A 14482-nucleotide genomic window follows, 5' to 3' on the forward strand; every position below is an offset into this window, starting at 1 on the left:
AAAAAAACTTAATAAGGTCAATTTCTAATATTTGTTTTTCTAAAAAAAGAACGAAACAAAATCGTTCCGATAAAGAAATAATTAATATTGGCTGAGTTGGTGATCCAATAACTATTTTTGGACCATAAAATGGGCCGGGCCGGACATGCATGACACATTATCGCACCTCTCATCTAATGGTACATTTTCAGTAACAGGGCCGAAAGTTTTAAGGAAAGAAGATTATTGTAGGCCCATAGTTTGTCCCAATCAAGAATGATTCACATAGTCCAAGCCCAAAGTCTCCAACGAAATGAAGATGTAGCTCGAGTTTGCACCTATAAAAACCCTTGTGCGTCTGTTCAGCTCTGCATCGAGCTTTATCAGTGTGACTCAGACTGTATAGTCTCTCTCAAGTAATCCGCCTTTTTGGAATCATCTCTTCCATTTCAAGGTACCCTTTGACTCTGTGTGGATATTTTCTCAGGGCTATGGAAAACAAGGTTTTTTTTTTTCCTTGAGAAAATCAAATAGTAATTAAGCAGTGAAGGAAGAAGGTTTTTGGCTCTAAATTTTGCAAATAAACGGTATAATATTGTTGTTAGCTAAATAGTTTAACAAAATTTCTGCTTTTTTCTTTTCTATTAAGAAAACGAAATTTAATTAAATATATATTATGAGATGCTTATTTATTTTTGGTATTTTCCTACTTGCTCTTTTGAACCTCTCCTTTTACATCAAGAAAGAAAACCCGGATTGTGAAAATGTGGAATTTCTTGGAAACCTGGATATTTTCTTGATGCTGTATTGTAGAATCATGAAGGATTTTTTTTTTTCAAGATAATCTTTTTATTTTTTTGTAGTTCCATTGATTGAAACAAGTGTAACTTACACAAATCTAACAATTTTTAGTTGAGTATAGTCTGTATAGTTATTAACTTTGTGGATATATGGTAAGGATTTAGTTTAGAATCTGTAAGGTTATAGTGTCTTAAGAAATGAATTGACTTGCTTGTGAATTTGATGTTTTATCCTTTTTAGTGTTTTAATTTAGAATTGATAGACAACGTGTTGCTCATGTCCCGGAGTATATTGTTGTTTGACTATAATCAGTTCGTATATTTGTGGCAGCCATGTTTAGTTCGTGGTGCAAAGGTATCCAGAGAATGGAATGAGTGTGAAGGTAGACCAGACATCTGCAGTTGAACTTCAAAGTATTAAGATGACTGCAACAAGTTCTTCATCCAGTGGATTGACAACTAGTGGTCCGAAGGTGTCTTTATTTGCAGCCAAGTCAGGGTTTGTTATCCCTAAAAATAAACTTTTGGGTTCATTAGTTTCCATCGTCAAAGGAGGTAAAAAGCCGGGTAGTAAAGATGCAGTGAATGGAGAAAGTACCAATCAGGAACAGGTTCAGAGGAAAACCAAATGGGGTCCTGATTTAACACAAGATGCTTCTGTTAAAAGGGGAAGAGCCTTGGCATACCAGGTAAACTTTTGGAATTCATCGCATGTAATATGTTCATTTTTATCCTATTCTTTTGAAGACTATAACCCCCTCATTTGAGCTTTTAATTTCCAATTTTTAGCTGCCTGGATTTTCATTTTTTGAAATATTTAATCTCTTAAATTTAAAATGGCTTCAAGGCATTTATCGCCTCAGTTTGTGGGAGAATATATTGCTCAGTTGGAGGCAATTGAAGATTTCCCTTTTTCCCATTGGGTGCTAAAATGTCAGTCTTCTCTGTGTGAATGGCTGACATGGAAGCTTCCCATTCCAGGTGCCACTAAGTGATATAAAAATTTTGGGCAGATTCGAGTGGATCAAATTGTGCAACAACTGGAATTGGGAATTCCAGAACCTGGGAGGGATGGAGACTCACATGACTCCAATGAGCATGAAGATCCCAAATCTTCGATTCCACAAATCCATACTAAGGTAAAGTTGCTTTTGGTTTTGCATTGATGCTTATCTTCTATTGACCTTATTAGTACTTCAATTACCTTTTGTTTGACATCAAGAACTTATTGTCGGACTTATTGTGTGTAGAACTCTGAGATCTTGGAACTTGAAAAACAGGAAGCTATAGGCATGTTTGATGTTTCTTATCAAATCATGTTACTTTTTCCATTTTGTTTTGTCTGGCTTGATTCTATCTTTCTTGATTTTCCAGGTGAGATACTTATATTGAATCCAAGCTACAAGGCTCCGCCCAATTATAAGCCTTTGCTAAAAGAGACCACAGTTCCCATCCCTGTAAGTCATGTTTAGATGGTTTGGTTTCCTGTCTCTCCTTTTCCATACTCCACATGAAAACATACCTTTTGCTTTCCTAAGAGCAGTTTTATGACAAATTTGTAAACTTTCCTGAGAATAACCATGAACACTTGCTTTATCCTATATATATTTTATCATAGAATGAAGATAAGGTAAGGAGTTTGGATTAGCAGGAATTTCTTTGCTATGGTATAGCAGTAGGTATTTTTTGTTATTTTTGTTTATTATTACCTGTCATGATTGCTTGCTTTCCTATTTATAGCTAGTGTTGCTACCTATTTTTTGGACATAACATATGTACCAGCTAGGGTGTAAGACTTTAAGTTATAAACCTACGGATATTAAGAGAAAATTACTTCAAATTTTGAATGGGTACATGCACTAGATATGCTGGACGCCAGTAGCTGGACTGAGCTTCCATCATGTTTGTTCTTTATTTTGGTCAATCTGTGTGCTATTATTGTTTAAAGCCACCAAGTGAATGCCGCCCATCTGCTATGTGTTCTTTTATTTCATAACCAAGCTGTTGCCACAATCACTTATTTTGAGAGTAATATTGCTACATCATGACAAGTGTAAGGTTATGGTATATTGCCTTTGCAGGTCAAGGAGTATCCTGGATATAATTTTATTGGTCTAATATTTGGGCTTGGAAGCGAGACTCAGAAGCGATTAGAAAAGGTATATCCTTTTGAGGGTGGGGTGGCCTCTTCGATATTAGTTGTGCGTTTGAGTTATCCATGTTCAATTGCTGATTTTGTGAATAGGAAACTGGAGCCAAAATACAAGTACATGGTTCCAACGCGCATGCAGGAGAGAAGGTAACACATCCTCTTAGTATGAAGTTATCTTCCTAGGATAATTGGCCATAAACTTGCTCTTCTTGCTCCCCCTCTAAATGTCTGTTCATTTTAGTCTCCTTTTTGCGAATAAGATTTTTACTCTTATCTAACTGCTGAAACATCTGTATCAAAATATCTTCCTTAAAAGTGTAATGTGTTCGGCATTTGTATACATAATTTTGAACTTTTTTTCCAGGTTGAGATTTCTCCATCTGATGGCAATGAGACTCAGGTTGCTTATGAGGAGTTGAGTGTTCTTGTAACAGCCGACACATTTGAGAAAGTTGACGCAGCTGTTGTCCTGATTGAATTGCTAATCACCTCAGTATCAGTGAGTTTCACTGAACTGAAGATCACGGAAAACTACTTGTTTGTTTGTTTATTGTTGTCCATTTGCATCTTACAGCTGGATTGTACATGCTTTTTTCCTTTTTAACTTCTGCAGCCGATTTGGTCTTAGACTAACTATCATCACCTTTTTTGTAGGGAAATTTAGTGGCTGGGGATAATGCAAATGTTAGTCAGAATCAGGCGGCCTCTACTGCTTTTATGGTCTCTACTGCTGTAAACCAAGGAGTGGTGCTATCTTTTACTCCTCAACAAGGCCAGTTCCAATATCAAAATTCATGGCTCCCTGCTGCCACACCGCTACATCCACCTCCGGGCTTAATTTCCCCTCAGACTTCTTCAGCACCAGTTTTAAACAATCCTATACCTTTACAGTCAGCATCTTTCAATTCTTCAACCATGCCTTCATTATTCGGGCCTAGACTGGCACAGGCCTTTTCAAATCCATATCAGCCTAGAAATTTTCCCATGCCTGCTCCACAGCCTCAATCTTTTACTGGTAGCCAGCCCCACCCAACAGGGCTGTACTCTGTTGCAAGGCCGCCATTACTTCAACCCTCGTCAAGTGGTTCACATGATGGGCTATTAGTCCCTTCTGGGTGGCCTGGATCTCCTGCAAGTGTTCCGGCATCATTAGGTTTTGTCAACATGGGACAAACAACAACTCCTATAGTTCCCTCACCCGGTCCATGGCCTACTGCTCCACAGCTAGGTTTTCCATCCAATGCACCACCTCCGAATGCAGCTAATATGGTTTCTCCTGTAACCTTCCCACCGGGACCATCCTCTCTGCAATCACACGGTGTTTCTATGAATCGTCCTACCCTAATCCAATCTTCACTGGTTGCACCTTTGCCAATTTCATCCATAAGCCCGGCACTTGGTTCCACGCCAATTTCAGGAGTTGTAGGAGCTTTTTCTGGAACTACCTCAAATTTTGCTCCCATGAGATCACCCACAATAACAGATGCAAAAATACAGCACTCTGGTCCTGGTGATTTTACTTTCCAACCACATCATCTGCAGAATCCAGCTCCCCAAATAGCTCCCTGGCTTAGCAGTCATCAAGCTACTCAAAACGGTCCACTTCCTAGACCCATGATGCAATCGCCAGCACCTCAAGGACCACCTTACCACTTTGAGGTCCCTAATTCAACTCCTCTACCTGGCAGGCAGATGTTTCCTAGACCACAGGTCAGCAACCAAATGGGTCAAGTTCCCTTTGTTGGAAACCCTACTGGTCCCTCGCCTCCCCCCAGCCTTCCAGCATTTTCAAATGCAAATTCATTTGGACAACCAGTCATGCAGATGGTGTCGAGGAACTTAAGTTCAACTCCCCACATACCCTATTTAACAGGTCCTTTACCTCCCAGACCGGGAAACCCCTTGCAACTTCAGCAGAACTATCCAGTTCCAATAGCTCCTCGAGGACAATCATTTGCTCCGAATCAGCAGTCTTTCATCTCCTTGGCATCTGCTAGACCAGCTTCATTCCACGGAGGTCAGCATGTTTATGATCCATTTTCTCCAACTTCTGTGTCAGCTGCGTCTCAATGGCAAGGAGGTAATCTAGGAGAGGGAAGAAAGCCAGAGAATGATCCACTGTAATTTTGCGTACCTTACAGGATGTCCTAGGAGAACACGCGAGGAAATCATGTCACGTCAGCTTAAAGAAGATCGTGTGACCGCCGATCTTAGTTTCTTCTTCATTGAAATAGATAAAGTTGGCACCCCCCCCCCCCCCTCCCTCTGACTTCGACAAATTTATAAATGCATTTCTTTTCATCTAATGTTCGAAAGGGCAATAGATTGAACAATTTCATGCGTAGTTCTGATGACTGGACAGTGGGAGATAAAAGAGCTGATCTCATGGTTAGACCATCTATGTCGTATACAAGGAATGCCTCTACAAAGCCATGAGAACAAAACAAACCGAGGCCCGGCATCTAGCATTTACAAGTCAACTATTGAAGAAAAGCACCCAGGGCTTTCTTTTTCGTGTTATATATTTACAGACACACGATCGGTCAAATAATTACATCGGAACATAAATTCATCTCCAATCTTGTTACATGAGACCATTAGTTCTCACATCAGATAATTAACTCTGGACATCAAGCTTCTATGACAAGCAATAAATGCTAAACCTAACTTCAACAACAAAATAAGAGGCTTGTTCATATCTTAACAAACCGAACATCATTCTGACCGAATGCAGTTCCACATCCCGGGCATTTCCGATGGCGGATCTCTAAATTCCTTTGGATACATGGATTGCAGAACAGATGATAGCATTTCACAATCACAACCTGCCGCATATAAAGCGCATCCAAAAAAGTCAGCCTTTCAAATCATCTATAAGAACAATGACAAGGTCATCTGGTGATAAAAAACAGCCAGAAAGTTCACTCACCTCCTTAGGCCGGTCGGAACACACACTACACTTGAGAATACTTTTACAATCTTTTATCTCATCTTGAAGTCTCTGTATTGCAGCCGCACCAGTTTCAGAAGTCAGCTCAGCAACTTTATTGTTCACCTCCATGAGCTCTTCCTCAAGCCTTCTCCTTTCACTCCTGGCATAGCAAAATTACCTTGTCAGGTAGATATTAGGTTCGCAGAAAGTTCTTTTTCTAAAAAATATAAAGGGAAGAGAAGACAAAGAAAAGCAAGAAGGCACAGAAAAGCCAAGTAAAAATACAAATACAGTTAATATGTTACAGTACCAAATGCTTAATGTGCATTTTTTCTCCTCACAATTAACAGAACCTACCACACCTTCACCGACCATTAAACTTCAATCATAAACTACAACATACTCTTGTGAAGTGTAAGAAGTGCAAAACAATTACTTAAAAAGCCCAATACAGCATCAACTAGACCACAAAAAATTCGGCTTAACCAAAACTATAATCCATATGCAATGCAAAGTATAATTACCTACATGAGCACAGGGCAAAGTTGTTCCAAAAAAAAAAAAATCACATTCTAGAGCAAAAACTATACAGCCCTTGTCTTCTATCCAACGTATAAAACACCATGGTACTCTGCAATGCACAGAAGTTTCATATCTAACTGTCAAAAAGAAAGGCACCTCACCTTTCACTGTCTAGTTCCGTTTGGATTTCATTTATCTTCTTCTGGACCTGCTCATACTCCTTTTCAGAAGAAGAAACAGCATACTTAAGCCACTTCAACTCCTTCTCAGCATCCATCAATTCCCACCGTGCACTTTCAAGATTGATTGCAAGACGTCTGTCTTCTTCAGTAGATCTAACTGCCTCTATCAAACAATGCTTCATCTGCAAGATTCAACATCTAATTGATAAGAGAAATTAACAAAAAGACAAATCCTGCAGAATGTTTTCAAACAAAAATTACCTGCTCTTCACTTTGAGCAATCCTCAATTTTAATGATTCCACTGACACATTAACTTGTTGAAGGTGCTTTGCCAGTGCCTGCTTCTCGGAGAGTAGAAAGTTTTGAGTTTGCTTTGTCTTCACACTCTCAGATACCAGCTGCATTTTTGAACCTCAGTCTAATTAGAGATCAGAAGTCAACATTTCAACTAAACTACTTTGTTTTTTCAACAAAGCTAGCAGTTAGCATTAGCAGTTCACAGTAGTTGGCAGGGCATGCATAGGGGTGTGACAGGCTTATATTGCCATGGGAGGGACCAAACCGACCACCACAGCAAACTGAAGGGCTAGCTTGGCCACCTCTGGCATGTGACAAAGAAAGGCTGAACATGACATACTGCAAATTTCACTACCACTTTGCCTAGAAGGTCGTCTATTTTTTCCCCAGCCAATTAACAAAGTAATAAGCAATGTTTTGATAATCAATAATAAAGACAGATAACTATAAGACAAACCTTGATATTGTAGTCGTCCCTCTCGCCAACTTGCTGCAATAAGTGTTGGTTTTGCGTCTGCATATCTTCATAAGCTTGGCCAATGTTCTGGATGAGTAGAGAATTAAGTATCAGGGTGGTGAGATAGGTGAGTACGGAGATTAGAAGGGGAAATAATAGTGGAAAGTACTAAGGAACCAAAATTGCTGGAAGTAACAAGAACTTTTGGCTTCATGGGAAACAAACAAGACATTAGCAACATACCTCGATTTCGGAAATGTATGCCTCAGCCTCCCTGTCCTTACTTTTGATGGCTTCTTTAAGCTCTGAAACATCTCTGCATGTAATAGTTTGCAGAACATTGTCAGGTACAGGCAAGGCAATTCCTAGTGGATCTCTATAAAAAGAAGAGGGTCAAATTTTATTTTAAAAAAGAAAAGTAGATGTATGAGCAAATACTCCAGGAACAAAAAATGAGGGACTGAGAATTTATATGTAAACTTAATGCGAAATTTGACCATAACTAAATGAAAAAATAGATCTTCCTGCCAATCAAAAGATTCATGATGCAATAGCAACCAACCGCTCAGAAGCATCCAATTTGGCTCTTAATTCAGCTATTTCAGCTTCAGTAGCAGAAAGCCTTTGTTGGCAAGCAGCCTCAGCTTCATTAGCAGCTTTGACTCTCAACTCTAGACTGTGTTCATCCAATGCGCTTTTCAGAACTTCAGCTTGGGTACGAGCTCTACGTTCTGATTCTTTTATTTCATTAAGATTTCTACAAACAACAAAATTCAAAAATTAAAATCACGAGATTTAAAGGACTCAGTGAAGCACAAACAAGATCAGGCATGTGTCAAAAGAAACAGGAAAAAAAAAAAATCCTAAACTAGCCAAATTAATATTTGAGCTACCATCATATTTCTGAACTTCTTATTTATGCAGTTACTCAAGTGGTTTTATCCATTTAATTTTGCAAAAATTAAAAATCCAAACAAGCAAACACGTAAAGAGGTACTCTTTTAATTCACCAATTCAGATGAATTGCCAGGTAAACATAATTGTGAAAAAATAGAAAGTTATGCTCTGTTTCTTTAATGGACTATAGTGCAAATTAATAATGTCACTAAGGTAAATTGGGAAGGGAACAAACTGTTTAGCAACAATTATCCGTTGTTTAAAAGGGCTTTAATATCCTTTTTAAATGATGACACTAAAAAATTGTACCATACATGTCCGTCAAATTTAAGTGTTTTAGCCTTCATTGGCTAGAACCGAAAATAATGTCTTGCTAATTTTCAGCTTAAACTATACAGAACCCAAAGGCCATTAGCTTGTTGAATAGGTTGCATGATATCACACTCTCAAAAGAATGTACCTGTTGTCATAGCCCTCCTGTCCATACATGTCCAAGACTATTTGCAGTTCCTGTTTCTCCTTCTGCAACTTCTCAATCTGAAACATTAATACCCTTCAGTAACTGTTGTCAATCCAGTCATGAGTATCATAACACATGAATGTTTTTAACATTATTGCCCTAAGCTTTGAATATTGCATTCATCTTAACTATATCTTCATGGTCTAGAAGTACGCAAATTTGCATGTGCACTCAATTATATGATTCCCTGAATTGGTTGATTCATACAAAGGGTATGAAAAGCAAAGGTATTTGTTTAGGTTCATGAGAGAACCATAAGCCTTTGTAAATTAGAAATGAAGAGGAATCATGTTCAAAATAAAGTACTAACCAAAGTCTTGAGAGATTTTATGTTTGCCACCTGTTCAGCACATTTGCCCGCTAAGCATTTTTGTTCATTTGTCTGCATCAACAATGAAATGAAAATCATAAATTTCAAAGACGCCCATTAAATCGAGACTGATAGTAGAAGGTAACAGACAAGCAATAGTTTTAGCTAAAAACAGTAAAGGAAAACAAGACAGGCTTTATTTTATAAATATTTAGTAGACTGTGGATCAAGTATTGACTTATCCATAGGAAAACAGCTCACTTTTAATAGATTATTTTCCATTAAAAATATGTAGGCAGTTCCTTCTTTTTCAATAATCATTTACAACACACTTATATAGAAACTCCTCGTGACTTGGCAGTCTCCTCATCAAGCTCATCAGATCAACTAACAAGGAAATTGCCTGGAAACACAAAAACCCCATTCACATCTTCTCTTAAAGAAAGTTCACATGTAGAATGCTCAACCACTCAACTGAACAAATAAATGAAGATAGATGCACTAAGTAATCAAAAAACAATTGAAGGAAATGGCTGACCAAGTAAATGGCATTCATCATGAGACATTTTCAAGGGCTCATGTGAATGTTCCACCGTCTTCAAAATAAGATAACTATAAAGCCACCTTTAGAATGAAGTACAGAAAACGAAGGGCAAATAGAAGAAATTTAAATCAAGTCATTTCTCTCATTTTTTGTGTTGTAATAATTGAAAAGGATATGGCCAATACAAAAAATAGCAGGGAACCTTTTCATCTAACAATGCTTTTAGTGATTTAGATTCTTCACGCAAGGAAACTGCTTCATGTGCAGTCTGTTTCCATCGGTTCAACTGTGCTTCCATCATGCCCATTTCCTTAGACAAGGCTGAGGCCATAACACGAAACTCTTCTTTAATATCATTTCTCCCTGCAGCAGGTAACATCTTAATAAACCAGATGTCCCTTAAATTACATCTTCCATGGGAACAAATGTAGATATTAAAATCACCTGAATCCTGAACAGCTTCTTCCATTTTAATTTCAAGATCATTTTTTTCAATAATACACTTGCGCAGCTTAAGCTCGAGCTCTTCAATCCTAGGCACTGCAGTATCCATGGTATTTCTTGCAGCATCTGCTGACTCTACTTTTGCTTTCACTTCTTTCTCCCTTCTCACAACAAAAGACCTGTCGGCCTGAAATCATACTTTTAAAAGAGAAGCACATGTGACGAAATCATATGGAAGAAAAAGGAAAAACAAGGTAAATAACCTGCAAAGAATCTGTCAGTGTTTTGTATCGTTCCACTTCATCATTCCAATGCTGGAGCTGATCATCTACTAAACTGTAGAGACGAGATGAATATATATGTTTGTCATCCTTGAGTTCATTCTGTGCAGAAATAATATCATGAGTTAGGTCCACCGAAACAACAGCTACTTTGCAAAACAAGTACATCATTTATCCTATCAAATCATATTTACAGACTTCAAGATCTTCCAATTCTTTTGATAAGGTCTGATTTTCATCTCGTGCATCTTCAAGCTCGGAAAGGCGGTCAGCTGCCAGAATCTGCAGCATTTCCTCAAAAGCATATCCGATCAGTTAGTTAGTTAGTGTTGGTGTGTTGTGTGTGTGTGTGAGAGAGAGAGAGAGAGAGAGCGAGAGATGAATGAACAGATGGTTTAACTAGTACCTTCGTCTCGTCAAGGGAATCCCTCAGTTCCCTTAAACGCTTCGACCTATCTGCAGTCTTTTCAGGTGACAAGTTTCCATTTACTGCACTTGGGGCCGGTATATGAATCCCAACCGCTGCATCCTTTTGCATTTTCAAATTGACTAGTTTTCTTCTACTTTCTTCAAGTTCAGCCATGATCTCTTCCAAATCACCTTTAAGCATAAGAAAAACATATGCACATTCAACAGATATTCATCATGTGCCATAATATAGAAGATGGAGAAATGGGTTACTGACCAACAATAAGTTAGTTTACATCCTAGAGTTGTATTTGTGTTTAATTGCATGCATTTGATAAAATTCTTAAAATTTATACAAATTGATTTGAAAACCTATCTCAGAGACCTGTAACTCGTTTAATCTCAGATTGATCTGTAGAATGGTTGCTTATACAAGTCTGAATCTCATCAGAATATTCCTTATGCTTTGAGTGGAGAACATCAATCACCTCACGCAGATTCTTAGCCTCATCTTTCATCATATCATCAATCTTGGACAACTGGATGATGGCATCTGAAAATCGCAAAGATGCAACAAAGTAAAAATTTAAAACTCCTGATGAAAGAACTAAAAAATCAATGAAGAAAAAGACTAACCTAATATATGAAATAAATATGAAGAATGATCAAGTAACAATTGGACTCCACATCAAGATTTCTTCTGACCTTCTGTATATAGCTTTCCATTCAAATTCTCTACTATGCTCTCAGTTTTTGCCCTCTGAGCATCAATAGTATCTTCAAGAAATTTCATCAGCTCCATAGTAGAAGAGTGTCGTGAGGCAAGGGCTTCTTCTACAGATCTAACAATTCCGTCATTTCCATTGCTTTGAATAGAATCAGTCTGTAGCAGTCTGCAGAGAAATATCTGCTCAGCAGGGCATGGTGGAGTTGAACCTAGAGATTGTCTCAAGTTAATATAACATATGATAACATGCAAAATAAAAAATATGATAACAAGCAAAATAAATAACTAAAAACCCACATTCAAGTCTAGTGATTGTATAGATGTGACAAAGACCAAAAATACAATCTCATAAAGAGAACCAAAAATGCTGATTAATACCTCCTGAATGATCTGCATGATCCAAGATTTGCAAAAAATCTTGGCCTCCTCCAGCTCGTATGCCAAGTAGTACTAAATCATCAACCAACTATACAACAGAACCAGGAGAATTAAATACAACAGTAACAAAATGGAGTGAATCATTAGCAAATGTACAGGTGTAAAATTGCTCTTCAAACCTGATTCCATAGTTTGTTCACTGTGATCAACATGCCATCATATGAAGCTTGTTTGTCTTTTAGTTCTTTAATTTTGGCTTCAAGACCATGGAATTCATGTTTCTGAACATCTAATTGCTGAACAAGCTTTTGATTCTGGCATTGAAGAACTGTAACATCAACCTGGATGGAAGCAAAAAAAAAAACCAAAGCTTTTAAATTAAATTATCTGACAGCCTTTGACATATCATAAAAATGAGAGAGCACAAACAACGGTGCCAACTGACAAAAAAGACTTCCATTTCAAAACCCATAATTCAAAATCCTTTCCAATTACTCACATGTAATGTCCTTCCATTTTCTATCTTTCCAAACAATCCATCTACAAACCACTTCAAGACTCCTTTTTCCACCATAAGTGCTTGACAAGCTAAAGGGATTTCATCAATAGTTTCATAAAATCTACCCTAAGAAAACCAATCCCGATATTACTTCAACAGCTCAGCTTAGAGTAAGCTCCGAATTTCCTCAATAATCTATCACGTGATGATCAATCACCATCACAACAACAACAAAGCTCAACCCCAGTAGGGTTCAGCTATAAGCATCCTTTTGCACCATTCACAGCGATTATTTCAAATAATGGGTTTCATTCATAAGCTCTAAATCATCTAAAAATCATGGGTTTCATTCATGATCATGCCCTGACATGACCAATCCCAATTACTTCAAAAATTCTAAACACACAAGCAGCAAAATTTATCACAAGTACAAGAAATTTATTGAACAAACTGAAATTAGCAAGCAATCATCAATAGAAACAGAAATGGAGAAAGGGGGAGAGATTTTTACCGATTTGTTATCGGGAGGAGAAGTGGTAGAGTTACGAGCCATAGTAGGCGAAAGCGGGGAATTCAAGTGAGTTCTCTTCTTCTCTGGCTCTTCTGATTCTGAGCTTTCCATTTAAGGGTTTCTTCGTTTACTAAATTACTATATGAATATTTAAGCAGCCTGAGAATTACTGTATGATTCCATTTTTTTCTTTTGTGAAGAAACAAACTGCAAGAACACAAACCCTAGAGGAACAGCGAAATTCTAAGAGATAAAGCTAAGGTGGAGGCTATTGAGACCAACCCGGCAGTAACTTGGCTTGACCGGTTTGGAAGAAACCTGAATCTTGACCGATTTATTTTCTTTGTATTGAGTTAATATTTTTTAGTGTGTTTAGATTATTTGAATGTATAAATATCTAAACTAATTTTTTTTTTTAAAAAAAAAAATTATTTGATATATTTATGAGCAAAATATTTTGAAAAATCAATTACTATTACACTTTTAAATACCCTTAAAATTAAATATGGTTTGGTATATAAACTCAATGATTCTATCAACAAGCCTAATTTAACATGTCAAGATAATATTTAAAAATGTAATAAAGGTTTTTTTTTAAAAAAAAATAATGTTTACATGATAAAATATTAAAATAATATTTTTTTTATTTTTTAAATTATACTTTTCATATCAATATATCAAAACAATCCAAAAACACTAAAACAAATCAATTTAAAATAAAAAAAAATAAAAAAACAAAAGGCATGTTCAACTTCATTATAAAATAAAATTGTTTTTTTTTTTTTATTTTTTTAAAATATAAAATAAACTTGAATGTTTCATGAATTTAAAAAATATAAATTTGAATTAAACTACTAACTTACAATATACTCGTTTAATCCACAATTTTAATCTTGGATCTAATGAATCCTCAAATCAAGTCTTATAACTATTTGTTCATGTCCAAATTGTCTCATGCTTGTCTAAAAAACAGATCATGCACGAGTTCGTTCCATTTAGTATTGTAATGCAATGTAGTTTTTAAACTAACCACAACTTTAAAAATTGATTGGTTTTTATTGTTTAAATTTATTTTTCATGTTAAATTATGCAAAAAACTTGGATTTAAAAAAAAAATACAATTTATAACTTTTCATAAACTTGTTTTTTTTTTTTTTTCCAATCGCATCAGCAAAAACTTTCACAATGCAAACTTATTAAACTTGGGCCCCATCCTCTTGTTTGAGCTCAAGTACAATTTCCAGATCAAGCTCACGCTTGTAGTGAGCTTTCGAGGTGAACAACAGAGCTCAAACGAGAAGCATTTGTTTATTCGCTAGAAGACATTAATGAATACTGAGAGAGAGGCCATTTTAGGCCTAGAGATATGGGCAATTGTGGGCTCTGGAGAGCTGGAATGCCTGAATTTGTAAAGGATTTTTTATTTGAGGCAATAGGGTTGTCTTGTTTACACGCCAGAGGCAGCCCAAAATTGAAACTTTAAGGCCTCCCCTCCCTCATTTAAGAGATTAGATGGTGTTCCTCATGCCCATTTTAAGAAAAATATAAACATTGGGGTAAGTGGTTTATTTTCTGATGTTTGGTAGTGTCATGAAAAATAAATTAAAAAATATTTTTTAGTGTTTGGTTATGTCATGAAAA

The 14482-nt window shown here is 36.7% G+C and overlaps 2 protein-coding genes across 9 annotated transcripts; one reads left to right on the forward strand and one right to left on the reverse strand.

The window, feature by feature from the left end:
• The first annotated feature begins 275 nt into the window (after positions 1-275).
• Positions 276-5237, forward strand: LOC118049769 (uncharacterized). 4 transcript variants are annotated; one of them, XM_035059872.2, is made up of 9 exons: positions 276-433; positions 1111-1468; positions 1793-1918; positions 2030-2069; positions 2154-2236; positions 2861-2938; positions 3025-3078; positions 3296-3430; positions 3586-5237. In XM_035059872.2, exons 2-9 carry the CDS (start codon positions 1151-1153, stop codon positions 5053-5055), a joined length of 2304 nt encoding a protein of 767 aa, XP_034915763.1. In that variant the 5' UTR covers positions 276-433; positions 1111-1150; the 3' UTR covers positions 5056-5237. The 4 variants fall into 4 exon arrangements, with proteins under 4 accessions (XP_034915763.1, XP_034915762.1, XP_073263297.1 ...); XM_035059871.2 differs by having other exon boundaries at positions 2030-2236; XM_073407196.1 differs by lacking the exon at positions 276-433 and adding an exon at positions 545-566 and having other exon boundaries at positions 2030-2236.
• A 129-nt stretch (positions 5238-5366) lies between these two features.
• On the reverse strand, positions 5367-13156 carry LOC118049768 (E3 ubiquitin-protein ligase BRE1-like 2). 5 transcript variants are annotated; one of them, XM_073407194.1, is made up of 19 exons: positions 12842-13156; positions 12011-12172; positions 11832-11919; positions 11432-11662; positions 11112-11279; positions 10725-10918; positions 10517-10612; positions 10301-10420; positions 10038-10224; positions 9796-9956; positions 9050-9121; positions 8680-8756; positions 7885-8079; positions 7566-7638; positions 7323-7409; positions 6829-6966; positions 6547-6749; positions 5861-6023; positions 5367-5756 (listed from the first exon to the last, which is right to left on the reverse strand). In XM_073407194.1, the coding sequence occupies exons 1-19, from the start codon at positions 12950-12952 to the stop codon at positions 5625-5627; spliced, it is 2658 nt and encodes an 885-aa protein (XP_073263295.1). In that variant the 5' UTR covers positions 12953-13156; the 3' UTR covers positions 5367-5624. The 5 variants fall into 5 exon arrangements, with proteins under 5 accessions (XP_073263295.1, XP_034915758.1, XP_073263296.1 ...); XM_035059867.2 differs by having other exon boundaries at positions 10517-10600; positions 12842-13155; XM_073407195.1 differs by lacking the exons at positions 11832-11919; positions 12011-12172; positions 12842-13156 and having other exon boundaries at positions 11363-11503.
• Between the last annotated feature and the right edge of the window lie 1326 nt (positions 13157-14482).

This window comes from Populus alba, chromosome 1 (genome assembly GCF_005239225.2).
Source record: "Populus alba chromosome 1, ASM523922v2, whole genome shotgun sequence".
NCBI classification, from domain to species: Eukaryota; Viridiplantae; Streptophyta; class Magnoliopsida; order Malpighiales; family Salicaceae; genus Populus; species Populus alba.

Coding starts and splice junctions, on each gene's coding strand:
- LOC118049768 (XM_073407194.1), bottom strand. CDS start 12,952: ATGGAAAGCTCAGAATCAGAAGAGCCAGAGAAGAAGAGAACTCACTTG. Junction 11,663..11,831: donor TCATGCAGATCATTCAGGAG/GTATTAATCAGC, acceptor GACAATCTCTAG/GTTCAACTCCACCATGCCCT. Junction 7,639..7,884: donor AAATTGGATGCTTCTGAGCG/GTTGGTTGCTAT, acceptor TATTACATGCAG/AGATGTTTCAGAGCTTAAAG.
- LOC118049769 (XM_035059871.2), top strand. CDS start 1,151: ATGAGTGTGAAGGTAGACCAGACATCTGCAGTTGAACTTCAAAGTATT. Junction 1,919..2,029: donor TTCCACAAATCCATACTAAG/GTAAAGTTGCTT, acceptor TATTGTGTGTAG/AACTCTGAGATCTTGGAACT. Junction 3,431..3,585: donor TGCTAATCACCTCAGTATCA/GTGAGTTTCACT, acceptor CCTTTTTTGTAG/GGAAATTTAGTGGCTGGGGA.